Source organism: Bacillus rossius, chromosome 12 (assembly GCF_032445375.1).
Source record: "Bacillus rossius redtenbacheri isolate Brsri chromosome 12, Brsri_v3, whole genome shotgun sequence".
NCBI lineage: Eukaryota > Metazoa > Arthropoda > Insecta > Phasmatodea > Bacillidae > Bacillus > Bacillus rossius.
The window spans coordinates 3,293,230-3,316,836 of record NC_086339.1 but is presented as its reverse complement, the minus strand read 5'-3'; the positions used below and the strand labels follow the sequence as shown (position 1 = coordinate 3,316,836).

General features: G+C 42.7%; 2 protein-coding genes across 2 annotated transcripts in view; one reads left to right on the top strand and one right to left on the bottom strand.

The window, feature by feature from the left end:
* Positions 1–23,607, bottom strand: part of LOC134537381 (uncharacterized) — an 843,397-nt gene that overhangs the window by 146,945 nt on the left and 672,845 nt on the right. The gene's annotated exons all lie outside the window — the stretch shown is intronic.
* Positions 6,474–19,954, top strand: LOC134537372 (lazarillo protein-like). The gene is made up of 4 exons (XM_063377731.1): positions 6,474–6,630; positions 7,633–7,727; positions 9,185–9,277; positions 19,669–19,954. Exons 1-4 carry the CDS (start codon positions 6,614–6,616, stop codon positions 19,818–19,820), a joined length of 357 nt encoding a protein of 118 aa, XP_063233801.1. The 5' UTR covers positions 6,474–6,613; the 3' UTR covers positions 19,821–19,954.

Sequence of the window (23,607 nt, the reverse complement as noted above, 5' to 3'; positions counted from 1 at the left end):
TGGTTGGCCGGTTCTTGCACGCTCGGCTCAGGCGGAACGTGACAATGAGTCATGCTTTTTAGTGCGTGCAGCTAGCGTTCATCGATTTATAATACGTTATCACGTCAAAAACCTGGCAGGAATTGTGTTCCTAAGTCTTTCATACATTCATATGCATTTCATACTAACTTGGCATTAATATATATATGTAGCCTATATATGACTTGTCTAAAACTAAATCAAACAATTGACATAAGAACAAAGTATTGAAACATTTAAATAACCAGAATATAACATTTTCAGTTATCTTTTGTAAAGAAAAAATCATTACTTAAAATGTCAATGTTGAAACGTTGAACTTCAAAACTGAAAGTCTACCTACCTATTAGAATTTTATTATAAAACTAAATTATAAAGAAAACTACAAATTACAGATATATTGTGTATAGAATTCATAGGAAGACTTAAAAGTATTGAGAAAACGCACACATCACGTTTAGAGTTGGCCGCATCAAAGTTCGCTGTCTTTAGATTTTTTTTCCCCTTCCAAATGTGGGGTTTGAAAAGTTGCACACCAAACACTAAGCAGGCGGTCAGATGATATTGATTTGCCACTGGGTGCTTGTTAACATCACAAATATTATTTTGTACGTCATCATCAACTATGAACAATACTATTTTATTTTCTATTTGTGGATTTTCCTGATACCATAAAATACTGTCTGTTGACCAAATGATTACAGTTGTAGTCGTTCTGAAAAAAATCAATGCTAAACACTAATTATAATTAATTAGGAGAAACTATTTACAGTGGTAGGTTACTTTTAATAACAAGGTTTTTACATTAAATTATGTGGTATGCTCAAACAGAGTCTAAATTTTTCATTTTTCAAATGGTGAAATTTTTTTGTTGAAACAACAATGGTGTATTTCAGTTACGTTTACTTAAAATAATATAAAATAAAAAAAATTATACCATCTGAAATACAAAAAATAAAATGTAATTCTAAAATTCTCATTTCAAATTTTCGTTAAAAAAAATATTTTTTCAGATTACATTATAAAGTATTGTCTAAGTAATGTTGTACTCTATAGCTTATAAAGTAGTGTCTAATTACTGTTTTACTCTATGGCTTATACAGTAGGTAGTGTCTAAGTACTGTTGTACTCTATGACTTATACAGTAGGAAGTGTCTAAGTACTGTTGTACTCTATGGCTTATACAGTAGGTAGTGTCTAAGTACTGTTGTACTCTATGGCTTATAAAGTAGTGTCAAAGTACTGTTGTACTCTATGGCTTATAAAGTAGTGTCTAGTTACTGTTTTACTCTATGGCTTATACAGTAGGTAGGGTCTAAGTACTGCTGTACTCTATGGTTTGTACCTGGCAACAGAGGACAAACAAGGACAGCGCCAATAGCAGATAATGAGGATGAGAAGTGTAGCTGTGTTCGTCTCGTCGACGCAAGGTCATCAGAGGCGGCAAGTGTCAAGGTGACCGACCAGCCCAGGGTAACCTGGGGAAGGGGGTACTCCAAGGTCTGCAGCGAGAAAACATCCCAGAATAAACCTTGCGGTGTGTTGGGGGGAAACCCACGGTACAGACAATAACCAGGATGGTCCGACCATAATTCAAACCAGATCTTTTGGAATGCGAATCCAGTGCTTTACCACTGCGAATTCTCGTTGTTCACAGGTTTCAGCCCTCTCCCTGTTATTTAACGTACAACTTATGAATATCAAATAAGAAAAAAAAAAAAACTGTCTATTTGCCTGTGATGTGAAACATCTAACCTAGGTAACGAGCAAATCCCAGTTACGTCCATGGAGATTTAACTGTATCGTTTTAGGTTCTAACTTATAAAAAACAAAATTCAGATTGATCTGATAGCCTTAAAACTATAAATTCGAGGAAATTTAGAGGCACTAGTTTTCTTTGTACGGAGATAGTATCGCTTCATAAATGTTTTATATAAAATAAACACACGTGGAAAGGTACATTACGCGAAGTAAGTATAGGCCTAACGTCTAACGCGCGTACCAAAATACACACATAAACATGAACTTCTTTGTTTTGACAAAAACAATACCGAAATAATTCCAAAAATAAAAAAAAAATTAAAAAAAAACATGTTTACTTTAAACTTTGCACTTTTCGTTACGCCCGCCATATTGGATTACAGAACGTTACACTTTTCGTTACGCCCGCCATCTTGGATTCTAGAATGCTAAACTTTTCGTTACGCCCGCCATCTTGGATTCTAGAACGCTACACTTTTCCTTACGCCCGCCATCTTGGATTCTAGAACGTTACACTGTTCCTTACACCCGCCATCTTGGATTCTAGAACGCTACACTTTTCGTTACGCCCGCCATCATGTATTCTAGAATGCTAAACTTTTTGCCTCGATCGCCATCTTGGATGTGTACGATGTCATCGTTTGAACTTTTCGTTGCAGTCGTTATCTTGGAATTCTGGAACGTCCCAATTTTCGTTACGTCCGCAAATCCTTGAAAATACTTCTGTAATTTTTTTTTTAATGCTAGAAATCGGCAATGCTCGCTCGCTAGTGTTTTACTCGGAGAGACAGGATAAGTTGGTGACCCGGCTGTTGCTATGGCGAGCTCGCCGCTATCACTGACCCTCCACCCCTCGCGACACTCCCTTGACCTCCACGGGATTATCACCGGACTGTACAGTCCGTCGACCCCAGACGTACGCGTGGACTCTTGTGCGACTCTCGTGAGCCCCGGACGAGCCGACAGCACACACACTCCGGCTTCCATCGCTAAGAACTGCAACTCAACTGTCAATAACAAACATCCCTCCAAGAAAATCTCCAACTTACCTAACTTAATCTATTGTACTATTACATGGTAATAGCACAGACATCTTCGTGTTTATTAAGATATCTGCTATGAATGTTTAGTAAATATTTCGCCTTATTACAACCATAAACTTTTCATCTGTGGAACTTTAATAATATTAATATTTTTTTTTCTTTCATCTGCATTGTTGTAATTTTCGTTAATTTTTTTACCGTTTATTTTTTATTCTGACCATCTGTTTAATTTGTAAATTCAATTAATTTTATTCTAGTTCCTTACCGTATTGTTGTAACCAAAGGCCATGAAAGGATGTTATGAACCATATATATTGTGTATACACGTATCTCAGCCACACAGGAACAGGAAGTAATTTGAAAAACTGTGATTTTTGGCGTTACTACGTGTAGGCTAAGGCCTGACGCCTGAACAATTAAAATTATTAAAAATATGAGTTTAGGGTATCGTCGGTTGTGTACATTAATGAAATTGTTACAACTAAATATCTTAACGAACTGTAAGTAATATTTACTTGGATTTAAAGCAGTTATGCCAAGTATAAGCCAATTTAAGAATTGCTTAGCTAGGGACGCCATAATTAAGCAGTGTCGCCATTGTTCAAGGCTTAAGCGGCCAGTATAAATTTGCTTACATGCTTATAAATACGTGAGATTTCTAGCCAAACAAACTATATTGTTGCAAAAGTTGATAAAACTGAACTTCAATTAGATTGTGTATATAACATAATATAAAGAGAAGTAATTCTACTTAGACACCCAGAAGTCCTACTTTTAAGATAATCATACTCCCGCTGAACTAAAGCCGTGTAATTCTATTTAAAATAGAATTTAATTTGATATTAAACTCTCTAATTTTTAACTCACTTTGAAATCATTTGATTTATGAACGATATAAATTTTGAAACAACTACTGGACTTAATTAAATCATTTTTGAACTTTTGGGTGTGATCTGTGCCAACATACATCCTAAGACATTTGAACTGCAAATAATCTCCAGGAAAGATTTGTCACAATATAAATTAAGAATTTTTAAGTAAATTCATATTTTATTGTTGAGTATTAAAATTGTTATAACTCCACCAACCTTAAATTCTTATACACACTTGGAAAGGGTGAATATATATATTTCTTATAATATTTTCAAACTTACAAAAGATTCCTAATTATATCGTTGAATAATATTGTTAATTTTCATATGTATCAAGAGTCAGGTTCAGGTTATGTATGTCAGTGTATGTTTGTTATTGAAAGTGTTGCTGTGTTATGTTTACTATCTATGGTTCAAACTATTAAACTTCAGATTTTTCACCACTCTTTAAATAATCAATTTCCTATCCACATAATATACCAATTTCTTACTCCATAATTAAAATACTATATATTTCCATAGTAAACTACAGATTGGATTCGTCAGTTGCTACCGTCTACTATTGTTTATTTGTTAGAGCATTGTTTCTAAGGTTTTTATGCAATGTTATATTATTAAGTTTACGAAGGTATCAACAACACAGTACCTACACTTTTTTCCTCCATCCTGTACTGCCTTCTCTCCCTACTTCAACAATAAATTAAAGAAAGAGAGAGATAGAAGTATTAGTGTAACAAAGGGAGGTGCAGAACACTATGCTTTTTTATTGCTATGTAGGCTAAAAATAAAAATAAAAGAGTTAATTCTATTCAAACATAACGCAGGTTCACTAAGACCGAATATTACGTCCTTGTAATACTTACACCAATCGGTCAACTGTTTCTATTATAATGCAATCGTCAGTATAGTGCGGCACTATAACATAACATTATACAATACATTAAAATTCATATCCACAAAGTATCAGAACAAACAAAGAAGCGATCGTCTCGACATTAGCGGAATAAAATAAAATTGAAACCAATTAGTAATAAAATTTAGGAAAGAAGATTTAATTAGTTTATTTGCTAAGTTCTAACACGTGTAATTGAATTACATTATCAGTTTCTTAATAAAATTGAATTGCCATTTTAGTTTCAATAATTTTGGATCAACCGTCACGTTGGTTTCATACGTAAGTAAGAACTGACACTAGACTGATGACAGCCTCCTCAGATGTCGCCGGCGCGGCGGTCCAGCAAGTGAGCGCAAGCTGAGTCCAGAAAAGAAAAACTGCTTCAAGCGTGGCTGAGTCGTGGCAGTGTGACGTCAGCGCGTGGTCACGGTCTCCGACAGTAGTATGTGAATGGGCATACTGGGACAGGAGCAGGAGAGAGGTGTGAGGTGGGGTCAATGACCGACCGACCTCTGACGTCATAGCGGCCATTTGTGTTGTAAAATTCCTAGAAATTTCATTTTTCGAGAGAAAGTTTCCCCTTTTCAAAGGATAATTTCCCGTTTTTAAATCCAGAAAAAAAAAATTAAATTGTCTCCAAATAGGCTTAAAGTCGCCATGGGAAAGCCTCTGGAAGCTGGTGTATCTGCTAAAGTGCCAATTCCCAGTGTACTCTTGAGCAAATCGATGCATCGTTGCTGCAGTGAAACCTTTACTTTCTGTCGAACAGCAGGGCCTTTGCACGTCTTCAAGTGTCTTTTAAAATTATCATTTCTTGTAAAATTGCTCGCGACACTTTTTACAGCAAAATATTTTGCGAGAATGATTTTTAATCACATTCTCTCTTCTCGTGTCGAAAGTAAATTACTGTTGCTCGAGAATATCCTGTCACGGTGACGGCGATGCATCGATGTGCATAAGAGTAAACCGGGAGTTGGTACTGTAGCATTTACATCAGAGTCCGGTCCGTGTCTGAAAGGTACGTCTTCAACGGCTAGACATCCTTGATCTTCACTTCATCGGTTAGACATCCTTATCTTCACTTTATCGGGTAGACATCCTTGCTCTTCACTTCATCGGCTAGACATCCTTGCTCTTCACTTTATCGGCTAGACATCCTTGCTCTTCACTTCATCGGTTAGACATCCTTGCTCTTCACTTTATCGGGTAGACATCCTTGCTCTTCACTTCATCGGCTAGACATCCTTGCTCTTCACTTTATCGGCTAGACATCCTTGCTCTTCACTTCATCGGCTAGACATCCTTGCTCTTCACTTTATCGGCTAGACATCCTTGCTCTTCACTTCATCGGCTAGACATCCTTGCAGCTACTGCGTATTGTCGTTTGCAAGGCGATGACTTGGTTCTCGACCCACGTAGCAGCTCGTCTCTGTTCTCAGCTGCTGGGCCTGTGGCATGTCGTCAGGGAGAGGGACTACGACATTCCGGGCCTGGAGGGCGTGAAGTGCAGCCACAACCTCCTACAGCAGGGAGAGAATGGTGACATCACCAGCCTCTACATGTACTACAACACCTCGTGAATCTCTGTTCTCAGCTGCTGGGCCTGTGGCATGTCGTCAGGGAGAGGGACTACGACATTCCGGGCCTGGAGGGCGTGAAGTGCAGCCACAACCTCCTACAGCAGGGAGAGAATGGTGACATCAACAGCCTCTACATGTACTACAACACCTCGTGAATCTCTGTTCTCAGCTGCTGGGCCTGTGGCATGTCGTCAGGGAGAGGGACTACGACATTCCGGGCCTGGAGGGCGTGAAGTGCAGCCACAACCTCCTACAGCAGGGAGAGAATGGTGACATCACCAGCCTCTACATGTACTACAACACCTCGTGAATCTCTGTTCTCAGCTGCTGGGCCTGTGGCATGTCGTCAGGGAGAGGGACTACGACATTCCGGGCCTGGAGGGCGTGAAGTGCAGCCACAACCTCCTACAGCAGGGAGAGAATGGTGACATCAACAGCCTCTACATGTACTACAACACCACGTGAGTGTCTGCCACAAGAGAATGTATACCTACTGTCCAGATGCAGGCTAGTCACAACAACGAAGCCATGTAAATGTGCTCGCATAACTTTTGGTTCCAGTTCAATCTCCGAAGGTAATTACGTACACTAAGAGACAGCTTACATGTGGTGTGAGATTCGAACCCATTACTTGAAGGCTATGAGCATAACGCTATGACCGCCACACTGGTGAGATTAAACGTGTGGTGCGTTTATATACGAAGGTGAACACTTGAACTGTGACTTGCTTGAAAAATTTTCTGGTTGCATGCCATCAGGTAAAGCTTTAGGCCTCTCAGGATGACTACTGTCTAGGATTAGCTTCGCTAGCTCGGATTTTCTTCCGATGCTAGGTCTTTATGATGTATTCCACAACTGGAATTATCTGTGTCAATTCAGGAAACCTCCACTGGGTGACCATTTCTCAGTTAACAGAAGGCTTTAATCAAGAATAGTTGCCTGACTTACACGAAGCATATAACATGTTGACTGTGTCTGGTGACAAATATATACAAAGATAAGTTTCATGCAAGACTTTATAGAACTAAAATTTGGCAGTAAAGACTCTACATGTGTGACTGACATGTAACAAAGTACCCGATGCGGAAATTAACTTTATCACCCCTTCTCCCCCCTCAGGAAACGAAACCATTAAAAAAAATAAAAATAAGAAACGTCTCGCCCGAGTACAAATTGCAGACAGTCTCCGGTGGAGGGAAACAACAACCTCCATTTCTGTGTCCATAGCACTCTCCACTTCACAGCGTCGAATTCACTTGCATTTCGTTGCATCTTTTGACCAAATGATCAAAAATGTCATTGCATATCATCATGTCTTTTGAGGTTGTTTTCTTGTTGGACAGTTACTAATTGAACTAGTTATTACTGAATTTATTTGAAGAAGGCGTTGCGAGCTCATTTTCTTTTATTTGCTTTTGTGATTTGGTCACCCGTGATGATGCCTCTGGTCTCTGTCCCTCCAGGCGCGGGAGCTACATGAGCAGCAGGAACACTATGAAGAGGGAGACACCTGGCAGCACGGACGGAAAGCTTCTGGTGGTATTGGGCTCCCAGCAACGTGAGTCGCGTTTGCTTTTGGCGGCCCGTAAGGGCGGTATTCCAAGACGTCCGGGCGATGCAGCGGACAAGCGGTTTCCTTCTCGGGACACAACCGCCACCCTGACTCGCAGGAACGTGTCCGAACAGAATCCCAGCAAGGAAACAGATCGGCAAACCGTTTTGATAAACGGGTGCCCTGCCCGAGGCTAAAAACTGGTTACAACGCATTCTAGCGGACGTTTCGCAACCCTCGATACACTTTTTTATACGGCAAAAATAGCAGCCCCATCGCAGTACTTTCAAAGTTGTGATTATTTATTTATTGTTATGAGCATTAATGTTAACAAAATGTACTCCAGGATAATGTCTCTATCATAAATTTTCATTTGGCACACCAACACACTTGGTACGTCCCTCGATGATCACAAAAATGACTATATACGAGAGTTAACGAAATCAACGAAAAATAGAGCTCTGCGCATGCGCGGAATTTGGTCAACAGATCGGCAACGGATAGGACACCGAAATCCGTTGCCTAAAAATAAGGGACTGGCAATGTCCTGTCATGCACTAGGGATACAGCTAGGGTACAGCTGTAGCACATTAAACACTTAAACCCTTATTTTTGTGTCTTGGAATACCGGCCTAAATATTGCAAAGACAATTTTGTATGAGTTCGTGCCCTAAGTGCTGTTGACAGCGAGGTCAGTCGAGATAGCAGCAATATATATATATATGCACACAAATTAGGGACGATAATTTAGGAATCGATAATGGTCATCTAGGTATAGCCTTGAGTGATTTTTTTTTGGAAAACAATATAAAATCTACATAGGTATGGCAGGTACTAGGATTCAAACCCTCCATATTATAGAAAACAGCACGACCTGTTTGTACAGTAGTGTGTGAAATCAGGGCTGTATCTATGTAGGTGCTCTGAGCGCAGGGTTAGAGACAGCACAGGATGGGCCCACAAAATTATTGACTAAAAAAAATGTGAAATAAAAGTCGATAAGAAAAAAATAATAAATATACAATATATACTAATATTTCGATTTTTCTGGACCGATCACATAAACGATCATGTTTTTCCCCCCAAAGAGATAGTTATTGCTCAGTTACTATAGAGTTTAGGGTTAGGTCTATCCTTACTTAGAGCCCGTGGAAGGTAAAGGAATGCTGGTGAGGGTCTGAGGGGTTGAGGGAGGGGGTGGAAGCAGTGTCAGGCTGGACGGTGTATAAAACTGTACCCAACCGTGTGCCGCGTGAAAATAATTTAATTTTTAACTCTGTTTTCTTATCACCAGTAAGTCAAAAAGATATCTCAGGAGCTGCAAACAGTTTGAGCAAGGGGAAAAGAAGGTCAGAAAATTTCGTCATAAATTTTATATTTGATGAGTGCACGGATACAAAACAAGTGATGCCTGGTATGTCTATTGTTGTTGAGATTGCTGTTCCTTGTGTGTGTATGCCTAGTGCTGGCCAAGTACTACGTGCTCAAGACGGACTACGACAACTATGCCACGGTGTGGATGTGCCGGACTAAGCCCGCCGGAGAAGGAGACATTGGTGAGTGTTCAAACACATTACGGTCGGCCATGGGTGACGTAACTGCTATGAAAACAGACTGTGGCCAGCCTTTCTCGATGATAATGTGTAGGATTATTGTTAAGAGTATGCAATTCATTGTTTCTGTGTAGTTCACATACAAAACGACACTAAAACTCTCACAACTTATTTACGTAACAATGATGGTATTGCCAACATGCTCTTTCGTACGCTATTCTTCTCACCAGTTAATTATTTATTTTAAATTTAAATATAATATATATTAATAATAATGTTCAGTGTACACCAAGTTCACAAACAAACATAAAATTAAGATTTCTTGGGGCAGCTAACCAAAGTAAACACTTGTTGAGTGATTACTTACATAATGTTTGTAAATTTTATCGGTGAATCGTAAACTAAACATGGTCATGTTTTTTGAAGAAGGAATTAGACTCATGATTGGTCTGCGTTGCAGATGCTGCTGTTGGCAGAACTGGCGATGGTGAGGTCTGCTTTTGTTGGCAGAGATGTTAGTGGTGATAACTGCTGCTGTTGACAGAGATTGTGGTGGTGATGATTGCAGTTGTTGGCAGAGATTGCAGTGGTGATGATTGTTGCTGTTGGCAGAGATTGTGGTAGTGATGTATGTTTTTGTTGGTAGAGATTGTGATGGTGATGACATCTGCTGTTGGCAGATATTGTGGTGTTGATGTTTGCTTTTGTTATACAGAGATTGTGGTGATGAATGTTGCTGTTGTTGTTGTTGGCAGATATTGTGATGGTTTTGCTGCTGTTGGCAGATATTGTGGTGTTGATGACTACCGCTGTTGGTAGTTATTGTGGTGGTAATGATTGCTGTTGATATACAGAGATTGTGGTGCTGATGACTGTTGTTGGCAGAGATTGTGGTTGTGAAGTTTCTGTAACTGGCAGAGATTGTGGTGTTGATGATTGGTGATACTGGCAGAGCTTGTGGTGTTGATGACTGGTGTTACTGGCAGAGCTTGTGGTGTTGATGATTGGTGATACTGGCAGAGCTTGTGGTGGTGATGACTGGTGTTACTGGCAGAGCTTGTGGTGTTGATGATTGGTGATACTGGCAGAGCTTGTGGTGTTGATGATTGGTGATACTGGCAGAGCTTGTGGTGTTGATGACTGGTGATACTGGCAGAGCTTGTGGTGTTGATGATTGGTGATACTGGCAGAGCTTGTGGTGTTGATGATTGGTGATACTGGCAGAGCTTGTGGTGTTGATGATTGGTGATACTGGCAGAGCTTGTGGTGGTGATGACTGGTGTTACTGGCAGAGCTTGTGGTGTTGATGATTGGTGATACTGGCAGAGCTTGTGGTGTTGATGATTGGTGATACTGGCAGAGCTTGTGGTGTTGATGACTGGTGATACTGGCAGAGCTTGTGGTGTTGATGATTGGTGATACTGGCAGAGCTTGTGGTGTTGATGATTGGTGATACTGGCAGAGCTTGTGGTGGTGATGACTGGTGATACTGGCAGAGCTTGTGGTGTTGATGACTGGTGATACTGGCAGAGCTTGTGGTGTTGATGACTGGTGATACTGGCGGAGCTTGTGGTGTTGATGATTGGTGATACTGGCAGAGCTTGTGGTGTTGATGATTGGTGATACTGGCAGAGCTTGTGGTGTTGATGACTGGTGTTACTGGCAGAGCTTGTGGTGTTGATGATTGGTGATACTGGCAGAGCTTGTGGTGGTGATGACTGGTGTTACTGGCAGAGCTTGTGGTGTTGATGATTGGTGATACTGGCAGAGCTTGTGGTGTTGATGATTGGTGATACTGGCAGAGCTTGTGGTGTTGATGACTGGTGATACTGGCAGAGCTTGTGGTGTTGATGACTGGTGATACTGGCAGAGCTTGTGGTGTTGATGATTGGTGATACTGGCAGAGCTTGTGGTGTTGATGACTGGTGATACTGGCAGAGCTTGTGGTGTTGATGATTGGTGATACTGGCAGAGCTTGTGGTGTTGATGATTGGTGATACTGGCAGAGCTTGTGGTGGTGATGACTGGTGTTACTGGCAGAGCTTGTGGTGTTGATGACTGGTGATACTGGCAGAGCTTGTGGTGTTGATGATTGGTGATACTGGCAGAGCTTGTGGTGTTGATGACTGGTGATACTGGCAGAGCTTGTGGTGTTGATGTCTGGTGATACTGGCAGAGCTTGTGGTGTTGATGACTGGTGATACTGGCAGAGCTTGTGGTGTTGATGACTGGTGATACTGGCAGAGCTTGTGGTGTTGATGATTGGTGATACTGGCAGAGCTTGTGGTGTTGATGATTGGTGATACTGGCAGAGCTTGTGGTGTTGATGATTGGTGATACTGGCAGAGCTTGTGGTGGTGATGACTGGTGTTACTGGCAGAGCTTGTGGTGTTGATGACTGGTGATACTGGCAGAGCTTGTGGTGTTGATGATTGGTGATACTGGCAGAGCTTGTGGTGTTGATGACTGGTGATACTGGCAGAGCTTGTGGTGTTGATGATTGGTGATACTGGCAGAGCTTGTGGTGTTGATGATTGGTGATACTGGCAGAGCTTGTGGTGGTGATGACTGGTGTTACTGGCAGAGCTTGTGGTGTTGATGATTGGTGATACTGGCAGAGCTTGTGGTGTTGATGATTGGTGATACTGGCAGAGCTTGTGGTGGTGATGACTGGTGTTACTGGCAGAGCTTGTGGTGTTGATGATTGGTGATACTGGCAGAGCTTGTGGTGTTGATGATTGGTGATACTGGCAGAGCTTGTGGTGTTGATGACTGGTGATACTGGCAGAGCTTGTGGTGTTGATGATTGGTGATACTGGCAGAGCTTGTGGTGTTGATGATTGGTGATACTGGCAGAGCTTGTGGTGGTGATGACTGGTGTTACTGGCAGAGCTTGTGGTGTTGATGATTGGTGATACTGGCAGAGCTTGTGGTGGTGATGACTGGTGTTACTGGCAGAGCTTGTGGTGTTGATGATTGGTGATACTGGCAGAGATTGTGGTGTTGATGATTGGTGATACTGGCAGAGCTTGTGGTGTTGATGACTGGTGTTACTGGCAGAGCTTGTGGTGTTGATGATTGGTGATACTGGCAGAGCTTGTGGTGGTGATGACTGGTGTTACTGGCAGAGCTTGTGGTGTTGATGATTGGTGATACTGGCAGAGCTTGTGGTGTTGATGATTGGTGATACTGGCAGAGCTTGTGGTGTTGATGACTGGTGATACTGGCAGAGCTTGTGGTGTTGATGACTGGTGATACTGGCAGAGCTTGTGGTGTTGATGATTGGTGATACTGGCAGAGCTTGTGGTGGTGATGACTGGTGTTACTGGCAGAGCTTGTGGTGTTGATGATTGGTGATACTGGCAGAGCTTGTGGTGGTGATGACTGGTGTTACTGGCAGAGCTTGTGGTGTTGATGATTGGTGATACTGGCAGAGCTTGTGGTGTTGATGACTGGTGATACTGGCAGAGCTTGTGGTGTTGATGACTGGTGATACTGGCAGAGCTTGTGGTGTTGATGATTGGTGATACTGGCAGAGCTTGTGGTGGTGATGACTGGTGTTACTGGCAGAGCTTGTGGTGTTGATGATTGGTGATACTGGCAGAGCTTGTGGTGGTGATGACTGGTGTTACTGGCAGAGCTTGTGGTGTTGATGATTGGTGATACTGGCAGAGCTTGTGGTGTTGATGATTGGTGATACTGGCAGAGCTTGTGGTGTTGATGACTGGTGATACTGGCAGAGCTTGTGGTGTTGATGATTGGTGATACTGGCAGAGCTTGTGGTGTTGATGATTGGTGATACTGGCAGAGCTTGTGGTGGTGATGACTGGTGTTACTGGCAGAGCTTGTGGTGTTGATGATTGGTGATACTGGCAGAGCTTGTGGTGTTGATGACTGGTGATACTGGCAGAGCTTGTGGTGTTGATGATTGGTGATACTGGCAGAGCTTGTGGTGTTGATGATTGGTGATACTGGCAGAGCTTGTGGTGTTGATGATTGGTGATACTGGCAGAGCTTGTGGTGTTGATGATTGGTGATACTGGCAGAGCTTGTGGTGGTGATGACTGGTGTTACTGGCAGAGCTTGTGGTGTTGATGATTGGTGATACTGGCAGAGCTTGTGGTGTTGATGACTGGTGATACTGGCAGAGCTTGTGGTGTTGATGATTGGTGATACTGGCAGAGCTTGTGGTGTTGATGATTGGTGATACTGGCAGAGCTTGTGGTGTTGATGATTGGTGATACTGGCAGAGCTTGTGGTGGTGATGACTGGTGTTACTGGCAGAGCTTGTGGTGTTGATGATTGGTGATACTGGCAGAGCTTGTGGTGTTGATGATTGGTGATACTGGCAGAGCTTGTGGTGTTGATGACTGGTGATACTGGCAGAGCTTGTGGTGTTGATGATTGGTGATACTGGCAGAGCTTGTGGTGTTGATGATTGGTGATACTGGCAGAGCTTGTGGTGGTGATGACCGGTGTTACTGGCAGAGCTTGTGGTGTTGATGATTGGTGATACTGGCAGAGCTTGTGGTGTTGATGACTGGTGATACTGGCAGAGCTTGTGGTGTTGATGATTGGTGATACTGGCAGAGCTTGTGGTGGTGATGACTGGTGTTACTGGCAGAGCTTGTGGTGTTGATGATTGGTGATACTGGCAGAGCTTGTGGTGTTGATGACTGGTGATACTGGCAGAGCTTGTGGTGTTGATGATTGGTGATACTGGCAGAGCTTGTGGTGGTGATGACTGGTGTTACTGGCAGAGCTTGTGGTGTTGATGATTGGTGATACTGGCAGAGCTTGTGGTGGTGATGACTGGTGTTACTGGCAGAGCTTGTGGTGTTGATGATTGGTGATACTGGCAGAGCTTGTGGTGTTGATGATTGGTGATACTGGCAGAGCTTGTGGTGTTGATGACTGGTGATACTGGCAGAGCTTGTGGTGTTGATGATTGGTGATACTGGCAGAGCTTGTGGTGTTGATGATTGGTGATACTGGCAGAGCTTGTGGTGGTGATGACTGGTGTTACTGGCAGAGCTTGTGGTGTTGATGATTGGTGATACTGGCAGAGCTTGTGGTGTTGATGATTGGTGATACTGGCAGAGCTTGTGGTGGTGATGACTGGTGTTACTGGCAGAGCTTGTGGTGTTGATGATTGGTGATACTGGCAGAGCTTGTGGTGTTGATGACTGGTGTTACTGGCAGAGCTTGTGGTGTTGATGATTGTTGTTGCTGCAGAGATCGCGGTGGTGTTGCTGGCAGAGCTTGTGGTGTTGATGATTGTTGTTGCTACAGAGGTCGCGGTGGTGTTGATGATTGTTGTTGCTGTAGAGATCGCGGTGGTGTTGATGATTGTTGTTGCTGCAGAGGTCGCGGTGGTGTTGCTGATTGGTGATACTTGCAGAGCTTTTGGTGGTGATGACTGGTGTTGCTGGCAGAGCTTGTGGTGTTGATGATTGGTGATACTGGCAGAGCTTGTGGTGTTGATGACTGGTGTTACTGGCAGAGCTTGTGGTGTTGATGATTGGTGATACTGGCAGAGCTTGTGGTGGTGATGACTGGTGTTACTGGCAGAGCTTGTGGTGTTGATGATTGGTGTTACTGGCAGAGCTTGTGGTGTTGATGATTGGTGATACTGGCAGAGCTTGTGGTGTTGATGATTGTTGATACTGGCAGAGCTTGTGGTGTTGATGATTGGTGATACTGGCAGAGCTTGTGGTGTTGATGATTGGTGATACTGGCAGAGCTTGTGGTGTTGATGACTGGTGTTACTGGCAGAGCTTGTGGTGTTGATGATTGTTGTTGCTGCAGAGATCGCGGTGGTGTTGCTGGCAGAGCTTGTGGTGTTGATGATTGTTGTTGCTACAGAGGTCGCGGTGGTGTTGATGATTGTTGTTGCTGTAGAGATCGCGGTGGTGTTGATGATTGTTGTTGCTGCAGAGGTCGCGGTGGTGTTGCTGACTGGTGTTACTGGCAGAGCTTGTGGTGTTGATGATTGGTGATACTGGCAGAGCTTGTGGTGTTGATGATTGGTGATACTGGCAGAGCTTGTGGTGGTGATGACTGGTGTTACTGGCAGAGCTTGTGGTGTTGATGATTGGTGATACTGGCAGAGCTTGTGGTGGTGATGACTGGTGTTACTGGCAGAGCTTGTGGTGTTGATGATTGGTGATACTGGCAGAGCTTGTGGTGTTGATGATTGGTGATACTGGCAGAGCTTGTGGTGTTGATGACTGGTGTTACTGGCAGAGCTTGTGGTGTTGATGATTGGTGATACTGGCAGAGCTTGTGGTGGTGATGACTGGTGTTACTGGCAGAGCTTGTGGTGTTGATGATTGGTGATACTGGCAGAGCTTGTGGTGGTGATGACTGGTGTTACTGGCAGAGCTTGTGGTGTTGATGTTTGGTGATACTGGCAGAGCTTGTGGTGTTGATGATTGGTGATACTGGCAGAGCTTGTGGTGGTGATGACTGGTGTTACTGGCAGAGCTTGTGGTGTTGATGATTGGTGATACTGGCAGAGCTTGTGGTGGTGATGACTGGTGTTACTGGCAGAGCTTGTGGTGTTGATGATTGGTGATACTGGCAGAGCTTGTGGTGTTGATGATTGGTGATACTGGCAGAGCTTGTGGTGTTGATGACTGGTGTTACTGGCAGAGCTTGTGGTGTTGATGATTGGTGATACTGGCAGAGCTTGTGGTGGTGATGACTGGTGTTACTGGCAGAGCTTGTGGTGTTGATGATTGGTGATACTGGCAGAGCTTGTGGTGGTGATGACTGGTGTTACTGGCAGAGCTTGTGGTGTTGATGATTGGTGATACTGGCAGAGCTTGTGGTGTTGATGATTGTTGTTGCTGCAGAGATCGCGGTGGTGTTGCTGGCAGAGCTTGTGGTGTTGATGATTGTTGTTGCTACAGAGGTCGCGGTGGTGTTGATGATTGTTGTTGCTGTAGAGATCGCGGTGGTGTTGATGATTGTTGTTGCTGCAGAGGTCGCGGTGGTGTTGCTGATTGGTGATACTTGCAGAGCTTGTGGTGGTGATGACTGGTGTTGCTGGCAGAGCTTGTGGTGTTGATGATTGGTGATACTGGCAGAGCTTGTGGTGTTGATGACTGGTGTTACTGGCAGAGCTTGTGGTGTTGATGATTGGTGATACTGGCAGAGCTTGTGGTGGTGATGACTGGTGTTACTGGCAGAGCTTGTGGTGTTGATGATTGGTGATACTGGCAGAGCTTGTGGTGTTGATGATTGGTGATACTGGCAGAGCTTGTGGTGTTGATGATTGGTGATACTGGCAGAGCTTGTGGTGTTGATGATTGGTGATACTGGCAGAGCTTGTGGTGTTGATGATTGGTGATACTGGCAGAGCTTGTGGTGTTGATGACTGGTGTTACTGGCAGAGCTTGTGGTGTTGATGATTGTTGTTGCTGCAGAGATCGCGGTGGTGTTGCTGGCAGAGCTTGTGGTGTTGATGATTGTTGTTGCTACAGAGGTCGCGGTGGTGTTGATGATTGTTGTTGCTGTAGAGATCGCGGTGGTGTTGATGATTGTTGTTGCTGCAGAGGTCGCGGTGGTGTTGCTGACTGGTGTTACTGGCAGAGCTTGTGGTGTTGATGATTGGTGATACTGGCAGAGCTTGTGGTGTTGATGATTGGTGATACTGGCAGAGCTTGTGGTGGTGATGACTGGTGTTACTGGCAGAGCTTGTGGTGTTGATGATTGGTGATACTGGCAGAGCTTGTGGTGGTGATGACTGGTGTTACTGGCAGAGCTTGTGGTGTTGATGATTGGTGATACTGGCAGAGCTTGTGGTGTTGATGATTGGTGATACTGGCAGAGCTTGTGGTGTTGATGACTGGTGTTACTGGCAGAGCTTGTGGTGTTGATGATTGGTGATACTGGCAGAGCTTGTGGTGGTGATGACTGGTGTTACTGGCAGAGCTTGTGGTGTTGATGATTGGTGATACTGGCAGAGCTTGTGGTGGTGATGACTGGTGTTACTGGCAGAGCTTGTGGTGTTGATGATTGGTGATACTGGCAGAGCTTGTGGTGTTGATGACTGGTGATACTGGCAGAGCTTGTGGTGTTGATGATTGGTGATACTGGCAGAGCTTGTGGTGTTGATGATTGGTGATACTGGCAGAGCTTGTGGTGTTGATGATTGGTGATACTGGCAGAGCTTGTGGTGTTGATGATTGGTGATACTGGCAGAGCTTGTGGTGTTGATGATTGGTGATACTGGCAGAGCTTGTGGTGGTGATGACTGGTGTTACTGGCAGAGCTTGTGGTGTTGATGATTGGTGATACTGGCAGAGCTTGTGGTGTTGATGACTGGTGTTACTGGCAGAGCTTGTGGTGTTGATGATTGGTGATACTGGCAGAGCTTGTGGTGTTGATGATTGGTGATACTGGCAGAGCTTGTGGTGTTGATGATTGGTGATACTGGCAGAGCTTGTGGTGGTGATGACTGGTGTTACTGGCAGAGCTTGTGGTGTTGATGATTGGTGATACTGGCAGAGCTTGTGGTGGTGATGACTGGTGTTACTGGCAGAGCTTGTGGTGTTGATGATTGGTGATACTGGCAGAGCTTGTGGTGTTGATGATTGGTGATACTGGCAGAGCTTGTGGTGTTGATGATTGGTGATACTGGCAGAGCTTGTGGTGGTGATGACTGGTGTTACTGGCAGAGCTTGTGGTGTTGATGATTGGTGATACTGGCAGAGCTTGTGGTGTTGATGACTGGTGTTACTGGCAGAGCTTGTGGTGTTGATGATTGGTGATACTGGCAGAGCTTGTGGTGTTGATGATTGGTGATACTGGCAGAGCTTGTGGTGTTGATGATTGGTGATACTGGCAGAGCTTGTGGTGGTGATGACTGGTGTTACTGGCAGAGCTTGTGGTGTTGATGATTGGTGATACTGGCAGAGCTTGTGGTGGTGATGACTGGTGTTACTGGCAGAGCTTGTGGTGTTGATGATTGGTGATACTGGCAGAGCTCTTGGTGTTGATGATTGGTGATACTGGCAGAGCTTGTGGTGTTGATGATTGGTGATACTGGCAGAGCTTGTGGTGTTGATGATTGGTGATACTGGCAGAGCTTGTGGTGGTGATGACTGGTGTTACTGGCAGAGCTTGTGGTGTTGATGACTGGTGATACTGGCAGAGCTTGTGGTGTTGATGACTGGTGTTACTGGCAGAGCTTGTGGTGTTGATGATTGGTGATACTGGCAGAGCTTGTGGTGGTGATGACTGGTGTTACTGGCAGAGCTTGTGGTGTTGATGATTGGTGATACTGGCAGAGCTTGTGGTGTTGATGACTGGTGATACTGGCAGAGCTTGTGGTGTTGATGATTGGTGATACTGGCAGAGCTTGTGGTGTTGATGATTGGTGATACTGGCAGAGCTTGTGGTGTTGATGACTGGTGTTACTGGCAGAGCTTGTGGTGTTGATGATTGGTGATACTGGCAGAGCTTGTGGTGTTGATGACTGGTGATACTGGCAGAGCTTGTGGTGTTGATGACTGGTGATACTGGCAGAGCTTGTGGTGTTGATGATTGGTGATACTGGCAGAGCTTGTGGTGTTGATGATTGGTGATACTGGCAGAGCTTGTGGTGTTGATGACTGGTGTTACTGGCAGAGCTTGTGGTGTTGATGATTGGTGATACTGGCAGAGCTTGTGGTGTTGATGACTGGTGTTACTGGCAGAGCTTGTGGTGTTGATGATTGTTGTTGCTGCAGAGATCGCGGTGGTGTTGCTGGCAGAGCTTGTGGTGTTGATGATTGTTGTTGCTACAGAGGTCGCGGTGGTGTTGATGATTGTTGTTGCTGTAGAGATCGCGGTGGTGTTGATGATTGTTGTTGCTGCAGAGGTCGCGGTGGTGTTGCTGATTGGTGATACTTGCAGAGCTTGTGGTGGTGATGACTGGTGTTGCTGGCAGAGCTTGTGGTGTTGATGATTGTTGTTGCTGCAGAGATCGCGGTGGTGTTGCTGATACTGGCAGAGCTTGTGGTGTTGATGATTGTTGTTGCTACAGAGGTCGCGGTGGTGTTGATGATTGTTGTTGCTGCAGAGATCGCGGTGGTGTTGATGATTGTTGTTGCTGCAGAGGTCGCGGTGGTGTTGATGATTGTTGTTGCTGTAGAGATCGCGGTGGTGTTGATGATTGTTGTTGCTGCAGAGGTCGCGGTGGTGTTGATGATTGTTGTTGCTGCAGAGGTCGCGGTGGTGTTGATGATTGTTGTTGCTGTAGAGATCGCGGTGGTGTTGCTGATTGGTGATACTTGCAGAGCTTGTGGTGGTGTTGATGATTGTTGTTGCTGCAGAGGTCGCGGTGGTGTTGATGATTGTTGTTGCTGCAGAGGTCGCGGTGGTGTTGATGACTGTTGTTGCTGCAGAGGTCGCGGTGGTGTTGTCGCGCCAGAGGACACTGAGCGAGCCCCTCCTGACCGAGGCTAACGCTGCACTGCCGCCAGGCCTCACCTACAGGGATGCCAACCAATCAGACTGCCCGGAGCACGACCACGAGGGACACGAGCACCACCAATAGGCGCCCAGCTCCATCACCACAACTGCAGTGCGGCGATAAGCATGGCTGCCGGGAACACGAACGGAAGCTTCTCGTATTTACTCTCCTTGTATTACAAATGTTTACAAATAAACATACATATTGCTTAACTTTAACATGCAGATTTTTTGACGTGATAAAGTCTTATAAATCGATGAACTCCGGCTGCACGCACGAAAAATTGTCACGTTCCGCCTGAGCCGAGCGTGCAAGAACCGGCCAACCACCATGCGAGAAAATCTTCTATAATATTAAACAGGTTAAGGTGGGCTTTTTAACTAATTGTTCGTGATTATATTTAAAAATATAATTAAATTAAATTTGCAAAAACTGTAAATAATGTTTTAAAATTAAAAAGTATGCAATTTTTCATCAATGTTTTCTTATGACGTTATCACGTAGAGTTATCGTCCGTAAACTGACTTTACAGACCACCCCCCCCCCTTTTTTTTTTTTTTAGTATTTTCAATATTACTATTTGGAAACTAGATAACGAAATACTTTTGTGACACCAGAACAGAAATATTTCTGTGGAACGTAAAATGTAATTCTGACCCTACATGTTTATTTTATTTTGGGCAGCAGAGTAGGTTATTTAATTACCTTGATTTTAAACTGTACAATGGATTTCTTTGCGGTTTTCAACTTAATTTAGATAATTTCTTCATGAAGGTTTAATTTTATAGTAAATTAATATTAATTTAAAAATAGTAGAAATCTTAATGCTTTATAATCACACGGTTTATCTGTATCGTCCGGATTGATATTTCTCGACTTCGTCGGGTGTAACTTCTAACCAAAATCTGTTTGTATGGTCCAATGTGAAAAAAAAAGCTGTCTACGTTGTTTACAAAGAAAAATTATGGTGTTAGAATGTATAACATTTTTGAAGACACCGGAAATTTACAAACAATTAATACATATAAGTACTTGTGAAATGTAAATGATGCCACATTTGTGCATCAACCCCATTCCCCCACCTAGCAAGCACTTGCAGAGCGCTCTGGGGTGTGAGACTGGAACTAGGTGCAGTAGTCAATGTATGGGGAGAATAGAACAAGAAGGTTTCTGGTCAGTTTTAAAATGAAACATAAAACGGTCAAGGGGGGGGGGGGGGGAACCCTGTTACCTGTTGTAGAAGTGGTGATGAGGTCAGTTTCACTCCCACAGCAGGCCAAACAGTTGAAAATTTGGCAGTGCGACCTCGCAACAATATATTGCTGTTGTTAATAGCACAGAGGCTAACATAATGACATAAAATAAAACATAGGTTTCATACATCCAATACTGACAACATTATAACATCGTATGCATACAAAATCACCTTGGTATACATATATACACCATCCGAATAAAAAGATGGTATTCAAGTCATTGCTGTCTTTTGCATAACAAATAGTTTCGTGTTTCCTGAACATTTTTTAATGTGGACATTCTCTAATGTAAACTGGCAAGTTGTTGTATTCCTGGAGACCTTTAGCATAGATTGTCTGTTGAGCTGAATTATTGGCCATGAATTCGCATAGGAAGTACAACTATCTTTTAAAACTTTATAATCATCTAACATGTGCAAAAAAAACTGAAAAATAATTAACATGGGCAGTATTTTATTAAAAGTTCTGTTATAAAATCAGGTTTGAAACCAGGTTTAGTATTTTAGTTAATCATATCGCTCTGCAGATCGAATGATGCTCCGGGAGCGAATTCTAGCGGCGCGTGCTGAACTACGCGCGATTCGCGTCCAGAACATGACAACACTTGAATTTGCTGTCGCTCTTTAAACGATCATTGTAATGGGGAATTTTTATTTAATTTTGCTCCTCACCGATGTTACAACTATCTTTCAACGTTTATGTTATAATTTACAGCAATCAACATGTGTGAAGAAAAAATTAGGTATGAACATTTTAATGAATTTTAACCACAATGGTCATGTGTATATGTGTAGACGAAACTGTAGAGTTGTATAAAATAAGCTAAAAACAAACAAACTAGATACTTCATATTATTGTGATCATAATTTGAATACCTCTGTCACTTGATAAAATAACAAAATTATTGTGCTGAGGTACGTATGAAAAGTCATAACAATAGATTTTTTTAATGTTCATAAATTTGGGGTTTAAAAGTTACACTGAGCCCAGAAATATTGTACTGGACTAAACGCAATCAGGTGTTGAGAATTGTGTAATCCCAGATTAATTACACAAAATTAACGTGAATATAATCCTATATGCATTACCACATATACATCCCTGACTGATAAACACAAATTTTAAATGTGTACAAAAGGAAATATAATTTTATAAATATAACTCTTGTTTGATTGAGATTTATTTATAACCAGGTGTGATGATGATTCTACAAAAAATTAAACAAAATTAACAAAAATATTTTTGCAAAACTCCGTTCCCCCGGAGAAACCCCCGGAATGGCCACCGCATGGGGAGCCCAAGAAAAGAAACGGGCTCCCCATTTGGAAGCCACCTGGAAGGTTTTTTTCTGTTCCACCCACCGTTTCTTTTGGTAGCCTGACTTGTTGCAAGGGATTGTATTCATACCAGAGAAAATGCCACCATTTCATCTGGGCAATCCGCCTTGGAGGAGCCGGGGCGCGAACCCGGGTCCTACAAGTCACAAGGCAGGCGCTCTACCCCAGAACCAGAGTGGTAGAGCGGATACTTGCAGTCTTCTTAACACTGACATGTTATTCCACGAGTTTACTGTAGTTTCGTGTGTCACCAACACGTGCAGTAACATCTAACCTCGGTAACGAACCAATTAACGTGTTCTCATGTTGTTCGTTCAGCATGAATGGTGTAATTTCATAACAGTGAAATACAATTTGTGTAACTAGTCTGGCAATTTTTTAGTTGATTTTCTGCAAACAAACTTTCAGTCCCGCTGAAAAATAATTATATAGAACAATAGACTAGTTAAATTATATGTAAAAAGCTTGCACTGTCGATGGTAAAGTTATTTTTAAATAAATGTTAGATATTAAAAGAGTGTGTTTAGTTAAAATATGTGTGTGCTTACAAGCATGAAGTTATTGTATAACATTTTATTTATTTGTTTTTAAAGCCACAGAAAAGTTAACCTTGTTATTTCACTTTTGGCTTTTTTTTTGTTTTTGTTTTACCGTGCTTAATATGCGCAGCTAATACTGGAAAGTAATTCAAACAACTGTTTGCAAATAGGCATTTTCAAAATCTTAAAATAAGTACTAAATCAATGATAATGTTGGATATATCAAATTATAAGATACATTTCATACTTACATTGCCGGAATTTTAGGTAACGATAGTATTGACCTTAAATCGATCTCTAGGCCTACATTGGACGGCTCAGAACTCAGGTGTTGTATATAACAAGTGTATAATTACTTCGTTACTAGCGTATTTGGGTAGTGGCATTACGAGCATACACCGACTTTACACCAGTAAGTACCTACTATGGTTTACAAGTGTCAAAGAATACGTATTCAAATAAAAATATAAATAGAATATATTTAAGTATCCAAAATCTTTCTCCAAGTTGCACGCTTCAGAAAAACCCCGCAGTGATATAATTGAATATGAAATTTTTATAATTTTAAAAAATTAAATATACTTCATCAGTAAAAATAATCATCTGAGTATTTTGTTAATGGTATGTGAACTATATATTTGAGAGCTTTACCTACCTAGATAGCATATCTTCATATCACCTCCATTTACATATTTACAAGGACATTCATACAAAAATGCAATGGCAAAGATTTGAGAAT